Genomic DNA, 23,356 nt, shown 5'->3' with positions numbered 1-23,356 from the left:
TGGGCGCTCACCAGGGTGGCTTGAGGCTCCTGGCGAGGACGTCATATGTGGGCGACGCATTTTGAGTGGCTGGGAAGGGGGGTTGTGAATTGACGACGTCCATCAAGTTGCAAAGAGGGCAATTGGAGTCTTGATCAGATGAAAGCTAGAGTGCTTGGCCGAAACAGGATAATTGGAGAAGCTCCGTCACCAAAAGCAAGGCGTGGTGTGTGGTGGGGGCTGTGGGTTGTGCGCCCCAGCCCCAGAGCATCATTCACCACGTGATAAACGGTGTGGCGTGTGGGCTTATGTCAGCAGCTAGGCGCGTGATCAGGCTGGATCTGGGGGGAAGTCTTGGGAACCGTGGTGGGGCTGCCGGACATGCGAAAGGAGGCAATTGAGTGGCACGGGCGGACATTGCCTTTCCTCGTTCGCTCCTCCAGCGAGCCCGGACTCCCATCAGGTCAGACGATAGATTGGACGTGATTAAGGGGACGGGGCAGCCGCCGACCAGAATAACAGACTTCTCACTAGCAGTCTACGTCGGTGTCTACGTGTGTGAGGTGTGTGTGGTGTGTGTGGTGTGTGTCTGGTGCGTCCGTCTGGGGGGAGGTCTGAAAAGTCCGTTGGGGGAAGTGGGTCGGGCTTGCTGCACGCGGGACGGCAAGAGTCGTGGCTGCTGAACCTGTTCCTGCGCGCCCTTCCCGCCAAGCTACCGCAGGAAACAGCGCGCCCACACAACCATGACCACTTGCAAACCCCTCACCATAGCACCCAGCACTATCATCATATCCCAAACAACACTCGCTGCGAAACATCTTAACACCACCATATCGTTATTTGCATCGCTGTCCGGCCGCACGCCGTCGTCATCTCTCGCTGCGAGAGAGGGCCCGTGTCTATTTCAGGCCGCAAAACGAAATTTGATTGTCGTCTCATTTGGGACAGATCCCGGCCCTCGGGCAAGCACCCTGGCCAATCACCGCCCATCGCCGCCCGTGCCAGCCCTCCATTTCTCTCTCCTCTCCTCTCTCTGCGCTGCTGCTGCTGCTGCTCTCGCGCACGCCCGTGGCCTCTCTCGTCTCTCCACCACGGCCTCCGCTGCGACGTCGACAATTGCCCTTCTCCAGCGCTCCCGCTCTGGAGGAGCCACGACTCCACGACTGCTCGGCCAGCCCTCTCGCACCCTCCCCCCAGGCCCCCGGCCGTGGCATCTGAGCACAGCAGGATCCCGTCTGCAATAAAGCGTTCCGTCGCTTCTTTTTGCACGCGCGTGCTATAATACCAAAGCGAATGCTGGTCCATTGATCCAACTCCAGGTGTGTATACCACTCCAAGGCTCTTCGTATGATGCCTCTCTATTTGTGACTTCATCTACTACGCCGATCCCATTGGAGTGCTGTCGCTGATCGCGCCTAGGTCGCTCCCTCGAACAAAACTGCCAGCCCGCCTGGCGTCCATTCGTTTCCCACGCTCTCTCACCACGCGCACATAGCCCTGTATCCATTGACTGGACCTTCGACTGGCCAAAGCCCAACGTTCGCTCATTACCATCGCCATTGAGAATTGCCAACCAACTTGTACGCTCACTTGAACACATGTTCCGCCCGCATATCGACTTTGCCACCGAAATTGTTGGGATTATTCTTGCGCCCGAATTGCGCTAGCCATCTCAATAACTTATGGACTTGTCCCCTCGCCCATCGAAAATATCACGCATTGATTTACGCTACAGACATCTCGCCGAGGACGTGTCTCTCAAGGAGGATTTTGCACAGGAACAGGAGCCGGAAATTGTACAGGAAGAGGAGGAGCCGTTGTTAGACGACGTCGACGAACCGCTGTTGATACGGGAGCAGAAGGGCCGAGCAGTCATGGGACGGGCACATCGCATGTTCCATCGCCGTCAGGCCCAAAATGCACCTACAAATGTATTGACCATCATTGTGGATGTGATTGCCACAATTGATGCTAATGGAAATGTGATCGGACAGGAGACAATAACGGCTACCCCAGCACCTTCGGTGCTAGCGGTCCCTTCGGTCCCTTCTGTTCCATCAGTCCCATCACTACCTCCGTTTCCAAGCGACCTGACTGTACCAGCAGTACCAGCAGCACCCACTGTCTCTCTACCATCGGTCCCTGCATATCCATTCCCCTCTGGAGTACCATCTGTTCAGAATGCCGGACCAAGCTCGCAAGCCGTCATATCGTCACTTGTGCCGACATCTGTGCTTAACTCTGGTATGCCTACAGTAGCGTCGTCGTATGGCCTTAATTCCACAACATCCAGTGAGCACAAACCCCACGCACCCCCCACGCACCCTCTCTACTAGTCTAACCAAGCGTAGGCACCGTTTCGTCTTCAACCTTCCTATCTACTTCGACCCTAAATAGCACGTCATCATCCTCGTCATCATCCTCGTCATCTTCATCACAATCTTCATCATCAACCAGATCATCAACCTCGCTTATCCCCACCTCATCAGCCGCCGCATCCTCTGGAGCTCCGGATGGAGGCGGGGGAGGAGGCCGCCCAGCAAACACAGCTGTACCTCCAGCTGCCACAACAGTCTCCGCTGCCAATAGACAGGGCCCGAATAGTGGCTCCCTGGACACACCCAAGGTAGTCGGTAGCGTCGTCGGTAGTCTTGCTGGCGCTGCTATACTTCTAGTTTTACTGCTGCTCCTCATCAAACGCCACAAACGCCAGCAACGCCGGGGAGCCCTTCAATTGCCTGGAAATGACACCGCCGATAGCCAGCCTATCGCGTCGTCAGGACAGCAGATGGCAACGACATCGACTGCTGGCCGCAGCAGCATCGTGGGAGGAGGCGCTGCGGCCTTCTTCAATCGGTTCTCAGGCGCATCTAGGTCAACGGCAGACACTAGCACGACAGGTGAGAAGGGCTTCCAGCGAATATCCGGTCGTAAGCTCCCCTCAGCATTCAGCGAGGGCATGACCTCAGAACAGTTTGCTCGTGGAGAGGGTGCACTCTCTGGATCATCATTCTACCGCGACGAGCAGGGCTTCTATGGTGGTCCAGGCGTGGTGGCTGGTGCTGCCAGCAAAGATTTTGGCAAAGAGGCTGGCGACCCTTCCAGCTCAGGCGCAATGGGTACAAAAGAGCGAATAATGCCGAGCCCGGCCCGAACACCCATCATCCACCACCCCGAGGACGCGCCAGCTTTTGGTGCTAGCCGAAATGGAGGGGGTACCCCTTTCAGCCCTCCTCACAGCCCAAACCCGGACACAATTCCAAGAGGCACCCTGGGAAGGAGCCATCCCTCCCTCGATGGATCGAGAGGATCTCGGTTCACGGAAGATGTATGATGATCTGATATTCCTGTCCGGTTGTATCTATAGCCTGTCCTTTCGGCGTCATTTCTTTTGACGAGATCCGCCGACGCGAGCGAAGACATGCACGTGCACAAGCTTCCGCGTTTCTTTTTCTTTCCTTTTCAAGGCCTATCTGGCGGGCTCCCTTGTATACCCGGGAGTTAAAATTGGCGGCCGGAAAACGCCTGGATCTCTTGCACAAAGACGGCCCTTTAGCACATACCCACCCACTCATTCACCCACACTCCTTAATACCGACCGCATTACGGTGGTCAACCTAATGTTTTTTTGTCTTTGTCTCGCTCACTCTTTTGAGCCTCATGTACCTGTACTTTTTCGTTGTTTCTCTTCCGGCACGCCAGACTGATTTGGTGCGTGTTTCATACCCCAGATCCTAGGGCGGTTGTGTCAATCTAGACGCAAGCGATCCCAAAGCTTTTACCATTCGGTTGTATATATTTATGAGGGTTTCGGGCGTTTAGAAGACCCGCTGTCCTGGACATGGTTGCAATGTTGTTATGTCTCGGGGGATGGTTGGGTTTTTGGGAAGGTGAGATGGAAGTGCGTGCATGTATTTTCAAGGTCAAAAAGTCCATACAGTCTAACACGCGTTTCTACTACTGTGATGCGTGTCTATGGTAGTGAGAAGCAGCTACAGGAATTACGTTCTGCGCCCTTTCCGGACGTCACTCGAAGCGCCAGGCCTCCTCCCACCTTCTAAGTTTCCTGGGTAGGTAGGATCCGCCATCTAATCCCTCCAGTTGCACTTCCTCGATTTCCAATTCGTTCGGCGGGCTAGCTCCATTCTCCCTCTTCAGTACAACGGTGAAGGCGGAAAGAGCTGCTCTCGGCGGTTAGCTTTTCCTAGTCAGTCAACCGTCACCCAAACCGCTACCAGCGAAACATACAATGAGCAGACTCGCGGCCTCTACCTCGCCTACAATACTTCAACTTCTTTCGCGGCTTTTGCCTCAATACCTTCAGTCATATACCCACATCGTAAAATGCCATTTCCGTGGTCGTTAACTAATGCCAAAACTCCAAGTACTTTCTTACCTCTTTCTGTTTCCCTCGATGACATTTGAGTACTGATGCGAGAGGCAGCACAAGAACAAACCGAATATCGTCAACTTATATCACGTGTCGTAACGCAATCTTTACTCTCGCCGTCTTTGGATACTACGGTTGAGAAGGACGCAGATGACTTTGCAAAGATGGAAATCCGAGATCGAAAGAAAGCGAGGGATGCAGTGGTGGAAGCGGTGAGAGGTATGGGGATTTCATGGGGTACGGCTTCCTGTGTGCCCCGCATTTAGGGGGGGAAAGTGGTTTCCTTGTCTGGAGATGATATGCTGATGGAGTTACTAGAGCAGTTCCAGATTGATGTTGGGTTGGCAAAGGCAGATCAAACCATCTTACAGCCCGAAAAGTACGAGGCTCCCTCACGGGAACAGAGTACATCACAGAGTGCACATGCAGAGGGCAACAAGAAGCAGGGTGTGGGGTGCCGAGATACGAATAGTAGGGGGGAAGGGCAAGGCTCTGGAGTGGGGAAGGGTCTCGTAGGAATGGGAGACGTGTCAAAGATGACGGAACAGGTTCGAAAACTGAGGGAGCTGGAGAAATTAAGGGCGAGGCGGTGACATCCTGCAAAATTAAAGACAATATCCATGGGCATAAGGATTCGAAATTCTATGACAAACTGACATCCTGCAGCTGATGTCAGGGCAATCAGCCCAATACCTGGGCAGAACCCAGCTATCATTTCTTCTTCTTCCTCGTCACAATTCCATCCAACGTCCCTTGACTCGCATCCCTCTTATGGCCCTTCTTTCCGCCCAAAATTTTCTTCGCTTTCGGTAAACTCCGCCTTTCTCCATGTTCCCCCTCTTCTCCAACGACCTCCTCATGCTTCACGATGGCACCTGGCGGCCCATCATTTCCTTCCGTTAGGTCTTCTGCCGCATTATTGAATAACTTTCTCCAGCTCCCATCCACTACCCTTGGATCGTCGCCATACAAACCAACGGAATATGCGTTCTTCATCGCCCGTATACAGATATCCCTCCTCTCTGGAAAATCAAACATCGGATTTGGATATACCATAAATTTCCCTTCCTCATTTTGCTCTCCATCACCCTTAATCAAGCAACCCCAGGATTTTTGGTCCGCGATTGGCGCTTTCCACGGTTCGTAAATATACTTCGCATCAAACGTCGCCAACTCTGGACAATAACGTCTCACGAATTTACCCTCCTTATCCCACTTCTGTGGAAATGCGATTGGCGAATAGCAGCGGTAGAATTGGGAATAGAAAGCCGTACACGACAGCCATTGCCAGTTTCCAATATTACATGCAGCTTCATGATCAATCAGCCATTCTTCGAAGACCTCTGCACCTCTTTCCCAATCCACGTAGCATCCGCCACGAGTAAGAAAGCAGGCTACAGCGTGTCGACCTAGATGGTGTATCCAACCCTCCTGTTTCAACTGCCGCATCAGCGCATCGATCCAGGGGAATCCAGTCCGGCCTTCTCGCCAACGTGTGAACCACTCCAATGCTTCCTGGTTATCTATGTGATACTTCCCAGTAATGAGGCCAGATTTGGAGTCGATTTCGGAAGGAAGATGCCACGGAATAAACCGGCATTGCGAGTTGTTGTATGTCTGCCTGAAGGAATAATTCAACGACGCTTGCGCGCCGAAATACATGTCACGGAATAGGAGCTGGCCTGTGAGGCTTGTGGGCGGTTGCGAGGCTTTGCCTTTGTACTTGTCAACGACGCCTTGTACACGCCAGTAGAATTCGCGACAGCTGAGGCTGCCAAAATGCAAATGCGGGGATAGGAGTGTAGTAGCTTGGGGTTCGAAAGCCGTTGGGGCTGTCTTTGGTTTCTCGAATGTTGCGGTGTAGTCTGAGTCTGCAACAATTTCGTCTAAAATTTTGAGCGCTATTGTCTCTCCTCCTCGATGAGGTGTCGACGCTTCTTGGATTCCCAGTTCTGCTACTGTTGGGACAGCGAAATCGCCGTTTGGACCCGCCAGCGCAGAATACGTGTTCTCGATTTCCTTCCTTGGATTAGAATTGGCATCATGATCACGGTTCGGCCTCTCTTGTTTGAAATCCAAATCAGTTTCCCCAGGATCAGGGAGAGACTTCGGCGCGAGTAGAGGTCTAGGGATGTCTCCAATCTTCGCTCCAGCAGCCTGAACTTGATTGATACTCATCGTAGGCTTGCCCTTGTTCTCCTTCACAAGCTCATCGGAATCATACAATGTCCGCCCCGGTTTTACAATAACCTCCACCCCCGCCTCCCTCGCCAACTCAATTACCCTCCCATCCCTCTCCCTTGCATACGCATCCGTGTCCTTCTCGAACACAAGATGCGTAATACCCCACGCCTTGAACAACTTCGGAAACAGCGTTTGCGGTGCCTCTCTTATTACGAAGAGTTTGGATTTGGGATTGAGGGCTGTGAGGGAGGCGGAGAGATTGTTTTGGCAGTCCAGCAGGAATTTCCAGCGATTGGAGCCGATGCGCGAGTGGTAGACGTAGTAAGGGTCCCAGGTCCAGATTGGGTAGAGGATAGAGGGGGAGAGGGAGAGGGCGTGGATGAGGGCCGGGGAGTCGTGCAGGCGGAGGTCTGTGCGGAACCAATATATTACTCTGGGTGAGGAGGTAGGCATTTGGGAGGAGAATAGTGAGGGGATTGGAGGGAGAGGCGGGAGTTATATGTGAATACTGTGGCTGAATATCATGAGGAATTGGAGATGGAAGAAAGACACGTCTAAAAGATAGCACAGGTTTGAAGGAGTGGAATGTATGGTGTCGTCATTGTCATCAACGGGAGATCAAGGTTGTGGTGACCAATCAGAAGCGTTGGATTGGACGAATGATGAATCATTAGCGAAACGGACAGATGCATGCCACGAGTCTAAGAAAGGAAGACTGTGGCCCATGAAAGAGGTTTAGCGGAATGAATTAGTTAGTGTCCGCTGAATCATGCTTGGAGCATGTTAAATCAAGCTTTCGTCTAATGAAACCCCCATAACGGCGCTGAAAGAGATGTGAGGGACGTGTTGTTGAGGGAAGCGGGCACCTGCTCGGTCCTCGCTGTATCCATCCGGTGGCACAACGGAGGGGAAGATGAGAGGACCAGATCCTGCTTTCAGGACTACTCCTTCCAGTCCTTACGAAGCCCTGCAAGAGGTATCATGTCTTCGTGGAGAACAACCCTGTTAATGAGTGATGCTCAATCGAAATGCCATCCCTGCGGAAAAGGGCCGATGTTGCCAAGGAGACGGTCGGAGACGAGTACAAGTAATAACGAATTGGCCTGTGCCCTCGGTTCTTACATCCATGGATGGGCCGTTTCTGTCACATCAGATCATGTACGGAGTATTAGCCGACGAGTAGCACTCTAACACGGCTGTCGAGAAGGTCGAGAAGGTCGAGTTTGACGCGGATGCAAAGTGATGAAGGCTCGAAACCATCGGCTGCAACAGCCTCGAAAAGGGTGGAAACGTGTCCGGCGTGGCTAACGAGATTCACAAAGTCAGCAAACTGCACTGCGCCATCTCTCTTGGCCGTGTCACTTTGCGTCAAAGCTCCTGCTCGTGCTGCGAGCCAAACATGCGGGACGCCTTTCCGTCTGCAAACAAGACGAGATTGCGGAGCAGCCGCCCGTCACGCCTCCTCGTTTGCCTTCTCACTCCTAAGTCACCACTGTGAGCTGCTGTCTCTCGTCTTCACCAGCTCTCGACTGTAAAATATGTCCTTTATCTGAACCAATTGGCCTGCACCGCGCACCACGGCCGCCGTCGCTCATTCTCGGTACATCTCCTCGTGTGATCGGCACACCTTCACTACGTCGAAGAAGGTGGGGAAGCTCCTAACAGCTGCGCAGATTCACCCATCACTCGTTTATCTTCACCTCCGCGTGACTGGAGATTTGCAGATTTGCGGCTTTGCAGCTGATTTTTCTCCCTCCGCTCCCTCACTTCCCGCCATGGCGAGGCCTTTGGAGGATGTTTACTGCACGGTATTCCAGACCCGCCCCACGTCGCACAAGCATGCGAACTGATCGTCCTGCAGCTGCTCATGAGTGATTCTTATCTGCCCGGTACATGCATTTCACTGTCTATCCACCCGAGAAACTTGACTGATGCGCAACTTAGGCGCTGCTGTGCTTGCACATTCTTTACGAGATGCTGGCACCACCAAGAAGCTTGCTGTCCTCGTCACGATGGACACGCTGTCCACCGACACCATCTCTGAGCTCAAGGTGCGTACTAGAAGCGTGGACCCGAGCTGTATGCTAACCTGTCTTGCTCATAGTCATTGTATGACTACCTAATCCCCGTGGAACGCATCCAAAGCCCTAATCTTGCGAATCTCTACCTGATGGGCCGTCCGGATCTTGCTTTTGCTTTCACAAAGATAGCTCTGTGGAGGCAGGTCCAGTTCCGCAAAATCGTATACATTGATGCAGACGTGGTCGCTCTTCGCGCCCTAGACGAGCTATTCGACCTGGACGTCCCTTTCGCTGCAGCCCCAGACATTGGCTGGCCAGATGCCTTCAACACCGGTGTCATGGTCATCAGCCCGAACATGGGTGACTATTGGGCATTGCAAACAATGGCGGCATCCGGAGACAGCTTTGATGGCGCCGACCAAGGTCTGTTGAACCAGTACTATGAGCACCGAAACTGGCACCGGCTCAGCTTCACCTACAATTGCACGCCGAATGCAGAGTATCAGTGGGAGCCAGCATATCGATACTACAAACGAGACATCAGTGCCGTCCATTTCATCGGCAAGAACAAGCCGTGGTCTACAGGACGCTCGGGTCCAGGAGGATCGGGGGTCTACAACGAACTTTTGGCTCGGTGGTGGGCTGTATATGACAGGCATCTCAAACCCGCGGCCGAGACCGCAGCTACTGCTCAAGCGGGTTATGAGTCCTCGGACCGCCGTTCTTCGACTGTTCAAGAACATGTTCACGGTGAGGCGACGAGCACCGAATTTGGTACCTCTTCAATCTCCCACATCACCCCTACACCCGAGATTGTTGAGACTGAGGGGCCTGTAACCACAACCGAGCAATCCTTCTCTGACCCCGGGGATTTGGCAGAGAATATTGACCAAGGTGTGGTAGAACCGACGCCGACCGTGGAACAACGGAGGTTCTCCGCTCCACAGATGGAATGGGATGCTACTCGGTGAGTTTGATAACAATAATTTTGCCAATACATCATCTTACTGGCCAGGTTTGAACCCCCGGCGGAATCCAAACCCGAAGCCGTCCATTTCCCCACCCAGACATACGAGTTCAGTGAGAGTCGCGAGCTATTTCACGCGCCCCAATCATACCCTGAGCCCCCCAAAGACATGTGGTATCAAGTCCCTGAGACCAAACCAGCCCCAGCGGAGAAACCTAAACCCATTTTCCCTTGGGAACGAGAACCCGACCGCCCGAAGCCTACCCGTGTATTTGCTGAAGACTTACCCCCACCGCCGATGCCATCGCTGGCACCGGCTTTTACGCAATCTACGCATCCATTCTCAACGGTTCACTATGAGGAGGGTGGGACACCGATCCAGGAAGAAGTACAAACTGCAGGACCTACCAGTCCTCCGCGCTCTTCTTCGCCTAAAACAGCTGACGAACAATGGCAGGAGTTCCAGCATAGCAACGTCAATGCATGGGACACGGTGCCTGGTATCGACACCTATGTGCGAGCCATCATGGAAGCTCAAAACCGACGCGGTAAACCGCAGGTTCTTCACCAAGCGAGAGGAGAAGAGATACCTTCGCCTTCCATAAGCCGTAAAGAGCGACGCGAGAGCCTAATCCTAACTGATTTCCCATCCGCAGTTGAACGACCAAGTCTCCCAGTAACGCCGGCGCCTGTGAGGCGACCTACGTTCTGGGGCGAGGAGAGAGATGTGGCAGGTGAGCTGCCACCAGCAGAAGGAGTGCCGGATCAGGCCGAATGGGTATGTCCCCAATGCGGGTTTTCCTCTGTTAGCGCTGCAGATTTTCGTCCTCGGCGAGAGTCGTCGACTACTTCCACCACCACAGCTTTTGCGACCCCTTCACCTACCACTGCATTTGCGACTGCTGTTCAGAGCGAACCCACTACAACAGCTCTGCCTGAACTTGACCCACCAAAAGTTAGCCCGCTTGAAAGCAGCCCTGCCAGCCCAACCAAGACCCTTAGCAGCCCACTCAAAGTCAATCCTCGAAGCGGCGTCAGCCCTCGTGGAGCCCCGTTAGCATCTTTAACAGACCCTGCTCTACTTTCGCCCAAGTCATACTTTCCCCCTGGTTTGAGCGAGTCCTCGTCTTCTCCATCTGATACTCAACCTGTAATCGCTTCTTCAGCATAATTATTCGAATCCAGGCGCTCAGAAGCTGACTTGATCTTGTACATCAAGAATCCTGAAGAGAGGCTCGATCAGCTTCGCCGATCCTCGGTCCTCGAATTCGAGCACTTGAAAGCGCCAGTGCATTCGCAACCGCCATTGAGAGAGCTGCCAGAGCACTCGATCCCAAAGAGGGAGACTTCTGTGCACCATCATGTACCTCTTAGTGGGGGAAGCTCGCCACACGAGTTGGATCAATTAACCCAGGGTGGAAGCAAGACTGATGTGAAGAGCCCAGAGCCAGCCTCTACGGAGAAATCTGCAACGACGCCTATTTTCAAAGAGCCAGACTTTGGCGCAGATGGTGGCAGTGATGAAACGGCTGGGCTGTTCACCGGAAAGAAGGAGGATGTGCTCAGTCCTACGGAACGATAGGGTTGCTGCTTTCAGGGCGTTTGTTATGCTGTTACGTGGCACGCTTAATTTTGGTGTCAACAAATAATGTAATGTTTTGGTCTGCTTTTCCTCGGATGCATCTCATCTCTTTTCCCATGTACTACTGGATTGCTTTGCATCTTTTTGTTTTGCTGTTTCGTTCGACATCTCTTCTGAGCGCTCTTCTAAGGCATAGCTAGCGCTTTGGTGGATTTTGCAGGCTCTGGGTTAATCTCCTTCCACTGGCATCTCACGTTTGTACTTCATCTTTGACTTGATCTTGCGAGGATATCTGCGTGCTGTACATAGCTTATTCGCATGTCTTGAAGCCAACCGGAGCTTTGACCATGTACATTCGGGCTTGATCTTTTTCCCGTCGCAGTGACGTTTTCATCCAACCACAAACGATGCCCCGCCTGCCCCTCCATGGCACCTTCCTGCAGTCACCTGCCCGATTCTCATCCGCCCGCCTTGCTGATCCACTGCAAGTAGCCGCCCTCTCATTCTGGGGCTACAACATCACCTGCTCTACAAGATTCAGAAGCTTCGCATCCATTCCACGCTCTCGACGACCTGCCAAGGTTTGGCCCTATTTGTACCACGACTTCGATCCAATGGCACCCCAACTCGACTCGTACTTCCAGCAGGTGGACAGATTGCAGGACAAGTTCATCGACCGGCTGCGAGAAGCTGTTGCGATCCCTAGCATCAGCTCCGAAGATGCCAAGAGACCCGACGTAGTGAAAGTATGACCTGCTCTTCCGCTGTTCCGATCAAGTCTGACCATGGCAACAGATGGGTGAATGGCTGGCCGCCCAGATTCGCGCCCTCGGTGGTACCGTTGAGCTCCGTCAACTGGGCAAGCAGCCTGGCCACGAGCACCTCGACCTCCCCCCCTGCCTCCTCGGCCGCTACGGCGACGACCCCAAGAAACGCAACGTCCTCATCTACGGCCACTATGACGTACAACCGGCGCAAAAGTCCGATGGCTGGGCAACGGATCCCTTCACCCTCTCCATCGACGACAAGGGACGCATGTTTGGACGAGGCAGCACCGACGACAAGGGGCCAGTTCTGGGTTGGCTGAATGCAATCGAGGCGCACCAGAAGGCAGGCGTCGAGCTACCGGTCAATTTGATAATGTGTTTCGAGGGCATGGAGGAGAACGGGTCTGAAGGGCTGGATGATACCATCAGAGCCGAGGCGAAGGGTTTCTTCAAGGATGCGGATGTTGTTTGCATCTCGGACAACTACTGGCTAGGGACAGAGAAGCCGTGTTTAACATATGGCGTTCGAGGCTGCAACTACTACTCTGTCGAAGTCTCGGGCCCGGGACAAGACCTCCATTCCGGTGTATATGGCGGCGTCTCGCACGAGCCCATGACCGATCTGATCAGGATCATGGACTCCTTCGTAAACCCAGATGGAAAGATTCTCGTCAAGGGGATCGATGACTTAGTTGCTCCGTTGACCGACGCGGAGGCCGCGCTGTATCCCCCGATTGCCTTTACCATGCAAGATTTGTATCAGTCGCTGGGCAACGAGGTTGCCATTCACGCCAATAAAGACCAGGCACTCATGCATAAGATGCGATACCCGTCCATCTCACTACACGGTATCGAAGGTGCCTTCTACACTCCCGGGGCTAAGACCGTCATCCCTGCCAAAGTCATCGGAAAGTTTTCTATCCGCACAGTGCCTAATATGGAGATCGATGACGTGACCAAGCTTATTCAGAAGCACGTTGAAGAGGAGTGGGCGAAGCTAAATTCAAAGAATAAGATGAAGTTCAACGTTGTGCACTGCGGTAAGTGGTGGGTAGAGGATCCGAAACACTGGAATTACACGGCAGCCGCGAAGGCGGTGGAGAGGGTGTTTGGAGTCAAGCCGGATATGACGAGGGAAGGAGGCAGCATTCCAGTAACGCTCACTTTCCAGGAGGAGCTCGGGAAGAACGTGCTTCTATTGCCGATGGGAAGCTCGACGGATGCAGCGCACTCGATCAACGAGAAGCTAGATAAGAGGAACTACATTGAGGGTATTAAGCTATTGGGAGCCTATCTGCACTATGTGGCTGGGGAGCCTACGATGTAATGGTTGAGCTTGATGGTTTAGATCAGACTGAAGTCAGTCACATCACATTGATGCGAGATCTGGTCTTACTAGAAGGTAACCATGGACGACGCTTCTGCACATAATAAATAAAGATTACGCTCTATTCAATCATCCAATCATTTGGGCTTTCTACGACAATATGTATAATTGAGCTGGGGGCAGGGGCAGGATCAGTGTCGTGGTACGATTGGCCAATCAAAGAGTGATGATGCAAAATTGTTTCTCCGACCCCGTCAAAAACTTTCTTTCGTTAATGATTCAAGCTCATTCAAGCTCGGCTTCATCCCTCCGTCCCAACTGCACAATGTCCACATGCAAAACACTGGCCAGGATATGTTCCAAAACCTCACGGCCATATCCCCTTCCCCTCATCCAATGTCGCCATGAGTCGTCAACACGGAGACACAAGAAACTCCTGCACCTCCCTGAAGCTCCTTCATATACCCCCGACAGCTCCGCGCCGACCTTAGTCTTCAATCCACCATCATCTGCACCAAACGTATACCACACTCCGCTTAAATTTCTCCCCCAAAACGACCGAAGACGACAGTTATATTCGGACGCCCTCACAGTATCCACGCACTCCGCGCTCCGCAAGAAGGCTTCTTCTGTTGCACAGCCCGGTACGCCCCTTGCAACGTCCTCATTGCTGCCACCAATACCTTCCGTGTCTCTTCCGTCGCCTGTCCGACAACCTTATAATAAGAAATACCATCTCACGGAGGAGGATATCGAGGAGATTCGCAAACTGAGGACTAAAAACCCGAATACCTGGACGCGGGTCAAACTGGCGGAAAAGTTTGGATGCAGCCAGTTTTTTGTTAGTATGGTGGTCAAGGCTCCCGAGAAGGCGGAGAGGGTTAGTGCGGAGCATCAACAAGCCAGGGAAAGGTGGGGTCCCAGGAGGAGGATGGCGAGGGAGGATAGGGCGAGGAGGAAGGAGATGTGGGGTCGAGATGAATAAAGACGGCAATATTTTATTGAGCAGCGAAGGTTTGCCGGACTAGGTGGGATCCTTCGAAGTCCTTCCAATGCCGCATGGTTCTGTGACCGAGGCGACTGCCGGGCCCGAGATTGGACTTTGTCCAGGAACATATAACAGGAGGCTTTTGGTGTACCGTGTTTGGCTCTGATATCTGCGAGCTAATGAAGGCATGTATTTCCACTGTATAATATCCTGTCAGGTATGGAACTATACGAGGCTGAAGTTCCTAGTGTTCTCAGCTATATTTGCGCCTTAACCCCTTGCAACTGCTCTGTTCTAAGCTTTGAGTCTTCTCTAGAATGCTTTTACACACTCTGAGCTGTGCAAGCACGCAAGTGGCCTTAGCGGAAGAAGGTACGTGTTGAATATTCTGTCTAAATGCGAGGGGTAGCACTCTTACGTGGAAACTGTAGGTCTTGCGAGATGAAATATATTATCGTAATATTGAAGGAGAAGATAATTCATTGAAATATAATTCCTGCCGAACGAGTTAACCTCAAAATTCAGCACTAGAAGTGGCTGCTGTTCTTTCCACTGCCATCTTGCTCTCTATTACAGATCCTATGGGGCCGGAGGAATCTCCTTGAATTGGCTATCTAACGCCCCCTTATGCGGCGCAATTGGCTTCGGTTTCATCACATAGTCGAAATATCCTGACCTTTGGTTGAACCGATTGTCTTCCGGACCCAACAACATCTTGTTTTCCGGATTGAGCAAATTGTGTGGGAATCCAATCTCAAACCCATATGCACTATCGATTTCATTCATATCCTCATCTGTGAGTCGCAAGCCAAGAGCCTCAATGTTGGACTTCAAGTGCTCCACTTTACGGCCACCGACGATGGGGAATGTGTAAGGCGCTTTGTGCATGACGTAGGCGAGCGCCACGGAAGTTATCAGCGTCCCCTTCGCCTGAGCAATCTTGCCCAGCACCAGCGAGACCTTCTCTTCCTTGCCTGTCGCCCCACCAGTGAACGTCCGAGACCCGTCTTTTCCCCACTCCTCCTTGGGCTTGAAGTATCCACCCCCAATTGCACCCCATGGTGCGAGCGCCATTCCTTCTTCCATGCACATTGGGATGATTTCGCGCTCGAAGTCGCGCTCGGCGGCTGACCAGCGACCTTGGTATAACGAAAAGGGGCGAAGTCCGTGGTGTCGTGCATAGTCGTTCATTTTGACGACGATCCAGGCCGGGGTGTCACTTATTCCTAGATAGATTACTTTGCGGGATGTGACCAGGTCATTGAGGGCATGCATGATTTCCGGAATCGACGTTGAGTGGTCCCAGAGATGGAGGTAATACTATTCAGCTTCATTAGATATAGAATTTCGCCCATACCAAGTTCCCATGAAGGAGACGGTCAGGCCTTAGCTATAGAGACTCACAATATCAATGTATGATGTCCTCAGTTGTTTCAAAGACCTCTCCACACTCGTATGAATATTCTTCGCACTGTTTCCCCCAAAGTTACTCAGTAACACGCCTTGGACATGGCTCATCTGGTTGCCTGTAAACTTTGTTGCAATCACCATCTCATCTCTCTTCCCACGACTCTCCATCCACTCGCCGACCCACTGTTCGCTTTGGTTGAATTGGTAGTTTACGGCCGTGTCGATGAAGTTGCCGCCCTGACTGTAGAAGTAGTCGAGGATAGAGAAGGCGGTTTCCTTGGTGCATTCGCCAAGGAAGTCTTTCCATGCGTCGCCAAAGTTCATAGCGCCTAAACAAAGAGGAGAGACCTTGACGCCAGCAGTGGGCGACAAGATGCGGTGCCGGCCTAGAAGGGAGGCAGGCGCGGGGACGGGGACCGCTGCCATGTTGATGGAAGATGGAATATGTAATGTCAAGGTATTTGTAAACCCGTTAAGGCGATGAGTAAGGTTCACTGTGGCACTGATTACGAATTGGGATTCAGTTGACTTGGACCTTCAATTGGAAAGGTATAAAAAGAGGAATTCCGCCAGTCTTTATACCTGCCCATCTAGCTTTAGATAAATTTAGCCTTTCCCTCATTTGGAACCCCCATACGATAACTCCATGGTATATTGTCACTATGTATACAGACACGATCCCCACGTCATGTTACTGGCTGACTGCCTATGTTAAGACCGTAATCTCCGTTGAACTCATCTTCTCAAACAATTGCTGGGCCCCTGGCACCATCAAACGCAACGGAGGAACTCTTAATACCGAGATCGAAGTATCCCCTCATCAGCGAAATGTTTTTCGGACGAAAAGTAGGCTGAAAGCTGAGGCTCAGTTGTTGAGGTTTGGTGTTTTGAGGAAGCAGCAACCTTTTTAAATTAGTCCAAGCCAGGTATAGCGCAAAGAACTCTTCCTGTCGTTATACACTCCATCGCAATGCTGATGACTGAATTCATATATCGCACTTTGGGGTTAGCATCTGTGGTGATCCCTTCTTTTCATCTATCAAATTGCAATATTTTCAAGATTAGTAACTACTTTCCTATGCCCTTCTACCCCCGGGCTCTTACGCAAAGCCAACATCACACTTATTTCATCTCAGGCTCTGGTCGTTCACGTACAAATCGGTCTCAGTTGCTCATTCGACTTGCTACAACATCGAAATGACCGCTAGGCTTCCCCGCGCCCCAAGCATTATCACTCCCTGCAACTGCAAATCTTTGTAGCCAATTGCATCTCCGCTATCGCCACTTCACTTCAAACTGGAATGATGGCTGGGGTTGTCGATTCACGCATCATATCCCAAATCACAGCCGCGTAAAAACTCCTCACTAAACAAGATGAACCTGTAAAGGCGTACGACAATCCGAGCCCAGAGCTATGCTAGCAATGAAGTCACACTGCAAGTCGTTAACGACATCACAATGGGAGAGTAAATAGCCAAAGGCTCGGACAATCTCGTGTAAGGTGAGCTAGCTGCGGTGACTCAGGCGTCTCTCGATTCAGGCTCGCCACCAATCTGCGAAGGCTCGTCGACGGCCTCCGGAATTAGACAGCGAGGCTGTATCTCAAATATGCAGAAAGGAGGTGGAACTGAGAGGGCGGGCTGATCCTGCCGGAAGGGGCCCGACTGCGAGGGCGTAGTAATATGTTGGCAAGCCGATCATCAGTGAAGCCTTGCATGATAGGACTAAAGGAGAAGAAGAAGGTGACTGGAAATAAGCAAGTCAAGGGCGGCCGCACTGCAACGACACTAAGCCGGCTAGGAAAGAGTAGATCTTGGTACACGCCTACTATAGCGGATACACAGTATTTTCGCACAGCCCGTGGAACATAAACATGGTGGATTCACCCTGTAAAGCTCGTGCTGGAATCAAGGAGGCCCTTAGCAAGATGCAGCTTTCTGCCCTAAACTACTCCTGCAATTGCCTATGTTAACTAATAATATGAAATACAAATTGCTCGATCTGCCTATTCTCAACGGAAGCATTCGTTCAGATTATCCGTGGGTTCAAGGACAGGCTTTCGAAAAGGATTTAAATTCATGACGATACGCTATAAGCATCTGGTCTTCACATTCCTCAATTATTCGTTCGTGTCCTGTAATGTTCTACCCGGTTCCTAGAATGCCTTGCCATAGGGATTCCTACAGGTCCCAATGCACATAAGCCACTCCCTCTTTTGAAAACTTTCCCTCCTATCATACCTCGTCATGGGAGATTAAATTCGCAATTGACCTTGTTTACCATTTGCAAATCCGCGGGGCAGGCATAATAAGATGATTAGCTGTCTGGGAAGAATCAAAATGGGGAGAAATGGATTCCAAGCAACAATTTAACATAAAACCTGAACTAGGCGGCTATTCTGTCTCTTCTAGTGCGAGATTTACAGTTTATTTAACTTTAACAGAGCGAAGGCGAAGTGTGTTCTAGCGAGCGCTGGCTCCTTGGTCAGGTGTCCGAACCAAGGCCTCGGGAAGAAGCGCCCCGAGGTGCATATGTTGGCATATCTCCAATGGCAGTTGAGGTAAGCAAGACTGTGCACTGGAAAGCTGCAATCAAGGTGAAACGGATTCAGGGGAGGTTGCCATCGTTGAGTTGGTCTTGGGCTCAGGGACGGGATGACGGCAGGTGGAAAACGGCGACGGCCTCCTTCATGTACCCCAACGTTTTCTCCATGTAGACGATGCGTGTCTACGGTACAGCTGCTGCAGCAAACTCTCGTATATCGGTTAGAACATGCGTAGTGACTGTCACGCTAGTAATACCACAGCCGTTGCAATTAAAGGGGCTTCTTTCTTGTCGATTTTTTTAGCGCAATCTAGCAAAGATCCCCAATGGAAATCTCGGGAAGGTATAAGAATGTACCGAGCGGTTACATGAGGGGTAGAGTGCTCCGCAATCGCAAGGCGCTCACGAACAAGGCCGAAACGGCATCATGCGGTCGTTCTTTTTCAGCCCTGGTATATCAGTCCTGGAATTTGCATACCAAAGTCGAGTTTCGACGAGTTGGAAGGAATTCCGAGCATCCCTTTCGTATTTCGAGGTTTCTCCCGAACGTTGGCGTGAGGCCTCCGCCCCTCCATAGCTGTCAGCCCCAGTCGATGCCAAGTCGATCCTGGCGCTAACTATTTATGGTATTGCATGATACGGCCGAGGCTCACACCCACAATTAGACCAAGAATGAAATGCTCAGAGACCTGGGGAGATTACTTGTAACTCTACTGTGAGTCTGAGATTCTGAAGTGCAATCGTTCTTGCCCAATCCTGTGTGACGTGCTTGTATATTCGCGAAGTATTTACAGCACATGGACGTATCATTAACTGCCAAAGATTCGAGGTAGCATGAACATTGTACCAACTTACTGCAAGCAGAAACGTGGCGCACGATGCCCCAAGTATACTTCAAGCTTATTGTTAAGCTTTTGCTGAGACCGGAATATTTTCGCGGCTTTGTGAAACGCCGAAGGAAGACGCTACTCCTCGAGCCCCGAGCCAAAGACTCCTGATCGTGGCTGCGCTGCTCCATCCCATATGACAAACACAATGGCCATCACCAGACTTCCTAGGCATGGATAGAAGATATCATCGTGAACGAGCGAGCTTACCTCTTGGCGATTCTATTCTAACCACCTACTCAAAGGCATACTCAATGCCAGTAAATATAGCACCTTCCATCTCTGAGATGAAGTATAAGTAAGGGAAGTATCGCGACTCAATGGGACCATCAAGCGGCTTCAACTTCATCGTCTTTCAACTTCTTTGCGGTCTTTCTCTTCGCATTCTCTTGGTGCATCACGTTTCCTTAGTTCACTTCCACCACTTCCAGTTGCATCTGGTCCTTTGGAATCACTTCCACCTAAGTCCAATTCGCTCATATCGCATCCATTCACATTTTATTTTTCATCAGAGCATTCATTCACGTCGCCTTCATCTTCTATTCAGCCTTAGCGACGCTCTCTTTGTTCGCACACGCACCTACAACTCACAGCAAAATGTACACGTCCGCCACCTCCGTCTTCGTGCTCCTTGCTGTAGGAGCTACAGCAATGGTGCTGCCTCGTGACGACTGCTCATCCATTATGGAATATCAGAACCTCGTGCAGAACGCGCCGTTCTCGCTACCGAACGAGGTTGTAGCCAACGCCGAGTGCACATCGACTTTAACCACAGAGTGCCAAATAGAAAAGGGCTATGCTCACACAGTGTAAGAGTCTCTCTCCCTACGTTTGATCTACGAAAACCGACATTGTTGTAGGAGCTTTGAAACCACCATTAGTGGAAGTGTAAGCGTTGGACTTGATATCGATAAGATCTTTTCGTTAGGTGTTGAGGCTGGTTTCGCTTTCACGTAAGCTAATATTCCTCATAATATAGATTGCTGTCGCTGACTTTCCAAAAAGATGGGGTACCGCCGACGAGACTTCAACCGGCATCACTTTGATCTGCCCCGAGGGCGGTATACAGTGTGCCGCGATGGCTACGGCTCAAGCCGTCATCATCACGGGCCAAACTAGGCTGCCACCTGGTGGTCTCGGCTGCCCTGGCGACAACGACTGGCACAACTTCACAATCCAAGCTCCCTTGAAAAATGCCCCAAATGACGGTGGATCCGTCACTAACTTTCAGATCTGCTTGGAGAATTGTGGCAGTGCCGCCTTCCCCGATAGCTGTGAGACCACGAAAGAATCGGGTATTGTTCCCTGTCCTGGAAGCGCGGCAGCGTGTCAGGGGAGCTTTGGTGGTACTTGCAGCTCTATCCCAACGCCCCCGGCCTAATCTTGTCACGGGTATGTCTTAGGTTGAAAAAATCTGGGCGATATGAAAACTGGCACCCGAGATTGATCATCCACGACACTAGAAAGATGAGAAGATGAGCGAAGGAATGGATGGAGGCGTTGGGTTTCGAAGATACTCTTAGAGTGGCAAGAGAGCTACTTCTGCTTTGTAATATATTTCTTGGTAACCTCTGGAAGTATTGAAGTGCATATTGCGTATATAAAACGTATTTTTCTTAGCTTCGCGACCCAATGCTATGAATCCCCACGACCGACCAGCAAATTGGCCCCGACAGGTAAGCCCAGATTTCTTGAAGAGGGTCGCTGTCCAGGGGTGGAAGCGTCGACATGAGCGTCCCGACGCAGTTTCGGCCTTGGACCAGGACCTTTGTGGTATAGTCTCGTCTGGCCGAACGACTACTGTTTCGATATGCATGCTGATAGTGAAGAATTTAGGTAGTATCTGCGAATGAAATGGCGTCACGGAGAGTAGCTGAGAGGGTGGAAGCCATATCGCGTTGGAAGATGAAATAGATGAATATTCGAGACCAGAGAGAGAGGAAAAAAGGAAGTCAGGCTCCGCTAGAACTGAAGAAGATATCGGCAGAAGGGGCATGTGGAACCAGCGCCCACGTGGTGGACCGTGGAAGCGTAAGAATGGGTGGAAGAGATTGAATTTGTGGAACATAGCACGTTGCATCTTATCGATACGCAAATGGCATATCCTAAGAGAAGGTTATTTTTGGATGACATCAATATCTCTTGCCCTTTGTAAAAAGTCCAGCTAGACTGTGGCTAAAAGGAGGAAGTAGGGAATTCTTTTTTCAATCCTCACCTTCCTATCACTACCTCTATATCTTCAGTGACCTCTTTGGCAACCCCTTCATCAAAAACCTACTACAACATAATTCGTGAGTAACAACTCGGCTGTCGCCCTTGCCTAATTCAGATCCTCCTCTCCAAATCCCCTTTCATCCACCCTCCCTCGGTGCTTCGAGGGATTGTACTAGACAATCTGTACACCAAAGCACAAGAAATATCAACATTGCAGCACTATCAAATATAGATCATCGATCTAGATATGAGTCTGCGGATTAGCATCAATCTATCTTGGTCCATCAAGCGCGTGGCTAATTGGTCGAGCTAGCGCCTGACAGAAAAAACGAGAATGTCCCTGTAACCGTCTGCAATGAAAGGTAGCCATTTGTCTTCAACTAGGTGTGTTATTCTTTAGGGGTCTGGCATTAGTAGAAGATAGATTGTTGTCCATCCGAACTAGTCCAGGAGCGGGGAAAGTAGGCCACAAGATGACAGATCATGAAATGTGGTGGTCGATATAGAATCCCTCTGCGAGCCCATTCGCGGTTATTGTCAAGGCCATTTTGCAGGGAAATGGTAGCTTCAAGATTACAGTATATCTCGATTACCATTTTGCTCTGCAGGCTAATGAGGAACCGTTTTCGATGCCGGGTGCACCATGGGGAAAATTTGCCTGGGGTGAGCTTGCCCGAACAGACGAGCGTTTCCTCATGCTAGTAACGGGAGTGGAGGGACTACATTCGGTATGTCCGGGCCACGGAGATAGGCAGGGAAGGTACTTCCAGAGCGTCAAGCTCCTCAGCCTTTCCCGGAACAGAGTCTTCGCTGCAGAGAAGGCAGTGGAAGTGCTAAGTAGCTTAATATTGGAAAACGAACCAATAGGTTAATAGATTAAGTCCTTTGAGATCTAATACGTCTGTAAGCACTATGTCAAGCAAACGAAGGCCGTCTTCGGTCACATGTGGAACATGAATGCCAATATTTATGCCACTTCGAACGGAGGGGAGAGGGTTGTAGTTGGTGCCTGCGCCTATTGGTCTTACCGAGCCTTTGTAGCTTCGTCAATTTTGTGTTCTGTGGTATTTCATCTCCGCCGAGGAATAAATCGTGAAGACCTGATCGCGTGCTCACCATGTTGTCTTAGCGTTCCCAAACAAACGCAATTCTGTGGTCTTCTAAGCCAGAGTCGATGTTGCCTTGTACAATAATTTCTTGAGAGGTTTCATCGATCTTTCATGGCTTCTTCTAGTTTATCTTAACACTAGAGGAGAATCTTGGGTTGGCTACTCCTTTAACTAAACAGCACCGAATATGTTCAGAGTGTCTGCCAGCTGGCAGAACTTGGCTACGAATGCATCGAAGGTGTCCTATGTGTGAAATCCTTGGCGAAGCTATTCGAGCAGGAATTTGGGGTAGATATCATTCTGATGAGCATAGTTTGTGACTATTAATCTAGAACTAATCCCCGAATTCCCGTAGCTTTGTCTACGACTGCTCCAGCCGGCTGCGGAAAACTGGTGGGTACCCGTTCTCAATTGGTTTGATAACACGGCTTGAGAAAAATCTCGAATATCTTGCGGACAACGCTGGAAACAAGTGAAAGGAGAACTTAGTTTATGCACTTATCTATAGCATTTTATCACAGTCAACCAAAATAAGTAGGGTAGAGTTAACAGGCTGAACTTCTCACAAGAACCATGGAAGTGGGGCGTTATTATGATGCAAATATCTGTCCTGCAATACCTCCTCTTACGTCCACGTTCGGTGATAAGATACAGAAGAGCCCTTGCAGTTACTGAGTGTGAGAAAGTAATGCGGACTACTAGCAGGACTGGAAGGCTATTGAGGTCAGGAACGCGCAAGGGGACCTGCAAAAACTACACATTTAACATAATATCGGAAGCGCTTTCGGCGTAGACCGGGCGTGACACGCTGCTCGAAGCGTGATCGAAGGGTATTCCTGTGTGCTGTTTCATGGACGCTGTGACGCCGGGAAAAGGCAGTAAGACTAGTAGATGAATATCCTGAGAAAACCTTGGAAGGAAGTAATCTGCTTCGATGAAGAGGTGCCATGTTCTGATGGATCGCGAGAGTGCGAATATGATGGCGTC

The 23,356-nt window shown here is 51.1% G+C and overlaps 8 protein-coding genes across 8 annotated transcripts; 6 read left to right on the top strand and 2 right to left on the bottom strand.

Annotated features, from left to right (window-relative positions):
- The first annotated feature begins 1,492 nt into the window (after positions 1-1,492).
- BDR25DRAFT_43490 (uncharacterized protein) lies at positions 1,493-3,523 on the top strand. The gene is made up of 2 exons (XM_033698569.1): positions 1,493-2,271; positions 2,331-3,523. The coding sequence occupies exons 1-2, from the start codon at positions 1,662-1,664 to the stop codon at positions 3,311-3,313; spliced, it is 1,593 nt and encodes a 530-aa protein (XP_033553899.1). The 5' UTR covers positions 1,493-1,661; the 3' UTR covers positions 3,314-3,523.
- Positions 3,524-4,114: 591 nt separating this feature from the next.
- BDR25DRAFT_330972 (cryptochrome-2) lies at positions 4,115-7,077 on the bottom strand (the record flags this gene model as incomplete). Its single annotated transcript, XM_033692581.1, has 2 exons — positions 5,245-7,077; positions 4,115-4,131 (listed from the first exon to the last, which is right to left on the bottom strand). Exons 1-2 carry the CDS (start codon positions 7,004-7,006, stop codon positions 4,115-4,117), a joined length of 1,779 nt encoding a protein of 592 aa, XP_033553898.1. The 5' UTR covers positions 7,007-7,077.
- A 1,337-nt stretch (positions 7,078-8,414) lies between these two features.
- BDR25DRAFT_300146 (nucleotide-diphospho-sugar transferase) lies at positions 8,415-11,451 on the top strand. The gene is made up of 5 exons (XM_033689307.1): positions 8,415-8,442; positions 8,498-8,604; positions 8,658-9,541; positions 9,590-10,319; positions 10,761-11,451. The coding sequence occupies exons 1-5, from the start codon at positions 8,421-8,423 to the stop codon at positions 11,121-11,123; spliced, it is 2,106 nt and encodes a 701-aa protein (XP_033553897.1). The 5' UTR covers positions 8,415-8,420; the 3' UTR covers positions 11,124-11,451.
- Positions 11,452-11,737: 286 nt separating this feature from the next.
- Positions 11,738-13,217, top strand: BDR25DRAFT_321564 (CNDP dipeptidase; the record flags this gene model as incomplete). The annotated part of the gene is made up of 2 exons (XM_033691974.1): positions 11,738-11,869; positions 11,919-13,217. 2 exons carry the CDS (start codon positions 11,738-11,740, stop codon positions 13,215-13,217), a joined length of 1,431 nt encoding a protein of 476 aa, XP_033553896.1.
- A 308-nt stretch (positions 13,218-13,525) lies between these two features.
- On the top strand, positions 13,526-14,571 carry BDR25DRAFT_276744 (uncharacterized protein). The gene has a single exon (XM_033687569.1). The coding sequence runs from the start codon at positions 13,543-13,545 to the stop codon at positions 14,200-14,202; it is 660 nt and encodes a 219-aa protein (XP_033553895.1). The 5' UTR covers positions 13,526-13,542; the 3' UTR covers positions 14,203-14,571.
- Positions 14,572-14,784: 213 nt separating this feature from the next.
- Positions 14,785-16,041, bottom strand: BDR25DRAFT_370983 (norsolorinic acid reductase; the record flags this gene model as incomplete). Its single annotated transcript, XM_033697170.1, has 2 exons — positions 14,785-15,525; positions 15,610-16,041. The coding sequence occupies 2 exons, from the start codon at positions 16,039-16,041 to the stop codon at positions 14,785-14,787; spliced, it is 1,173 nt and encodes a 390-aa protein (XP_033553894.1).
- A 236-nt stretch (positions 16,042-16,277) lies between these two features.
- On the top strand, positions 16,278-17,486 carry BDR25DRAFT_348947 (uncharacterized protein; the record flags this gene model as incomplete). Its single annotated transcript, XM_033694488.1, has 7 exons — positions 16,278-16,499; positions 16,532-16,633; positions 16,726-16,776; positions 16,824-16,966; positions 17,026-17,081; positions 17,117-17,236; positions 17,272-17,486. The coding sequence occupies 7 exons, from the start codon at positions 16,278-16,280 to the stop codon at positions 17,484-17,486; spliced, it is 909 nt and encodes a 302-aa protein (XP_033553893.1).
- Positions 17,487-19,643: 2,157 nt separating this feature from the next.
- BDR25DRAFT_309365 (uncharacterized protein) lies at positions 19,644-20,427 on the top strand (the record flags this gene model as incomplete). The annotated part of the gene is made up of 3 exons (XM_033691075.1): positions 19,644-19,855; positions 19,907-19,999; positions 20,052-20,427. 3 exons carry the CDS (start codon positions 19,644-19,646, stop codon positions 20,425-20,427), a joined length of 681 nt encoding a protein of 226 aa, XP_033553892.1.
- Positions 20,428-23,356: the final 2,929 nt, after the last annotated feature.

This window comes from Lindgomyces ingoldianus, assembly GCF_010093535.1.
Source record: "Lindgomyces ingoldianus strain ATCC 200398 unplaced genomic scaffold BDR25scaffold_2, whole genome shotgun sequence".
Classification (NCBI taxonomy): Eukaryota; Fungi; Ascomycota; class Dothideomycetes; order Pleosporales; family Lindgomycetaceae; genus Lindgomyces; species Lindgomyces ingoldianus.
The sequence above is the reverse complement of the archived record's forward strand: the minus strand, read 5'-3'. Positions and strand labels throughout refer to the sequence as shown.

Bases quoted from the DNA above. Each gene is read 5' to 3' on its own strand.
- BDR25DRAFT_43490 (XM_033698569.1), top strand. From the start codon at position 1,662: ATGGACTTGTCCCCTCGCCCATCGAAAATATCACGCATTGATTTACGC. The intron at 2,272-2,330 runs GTGAGCACAAAC...AACCAAGCGTAG, and splicing joins CCTTAATTCCACAACATCCA to GCACCGTTTCGTCTTCAACC.
- BDR25DRAFT_300146 (XM_033689307.1), top strand. From the start codon at position 8,421: ATGAGTGATTCTTATCTGCCCG. The intron at 8,443-8,497 runs GTACATGCATTT...TGCGCAACTTAG, and splicing joins GAGTGATTCTTATCTGCCCG to GCGCTGCTGTGCTTGCACAT. The intron at 8,605-8,657 runs GTGCGTACTAGA...TCTTGCTCATAG, and splicing joins ACACCATCTCTGAGCTCAAG to TCATTGTATGACTACCTAAT.
- BDR25DRAFT_276744 (XM_033687569.1), top strand. From the start codon at position 13,543: ATGTCCACATGCAAAACACTGGCCAGGATATGTTCCAAAACCTCACGG.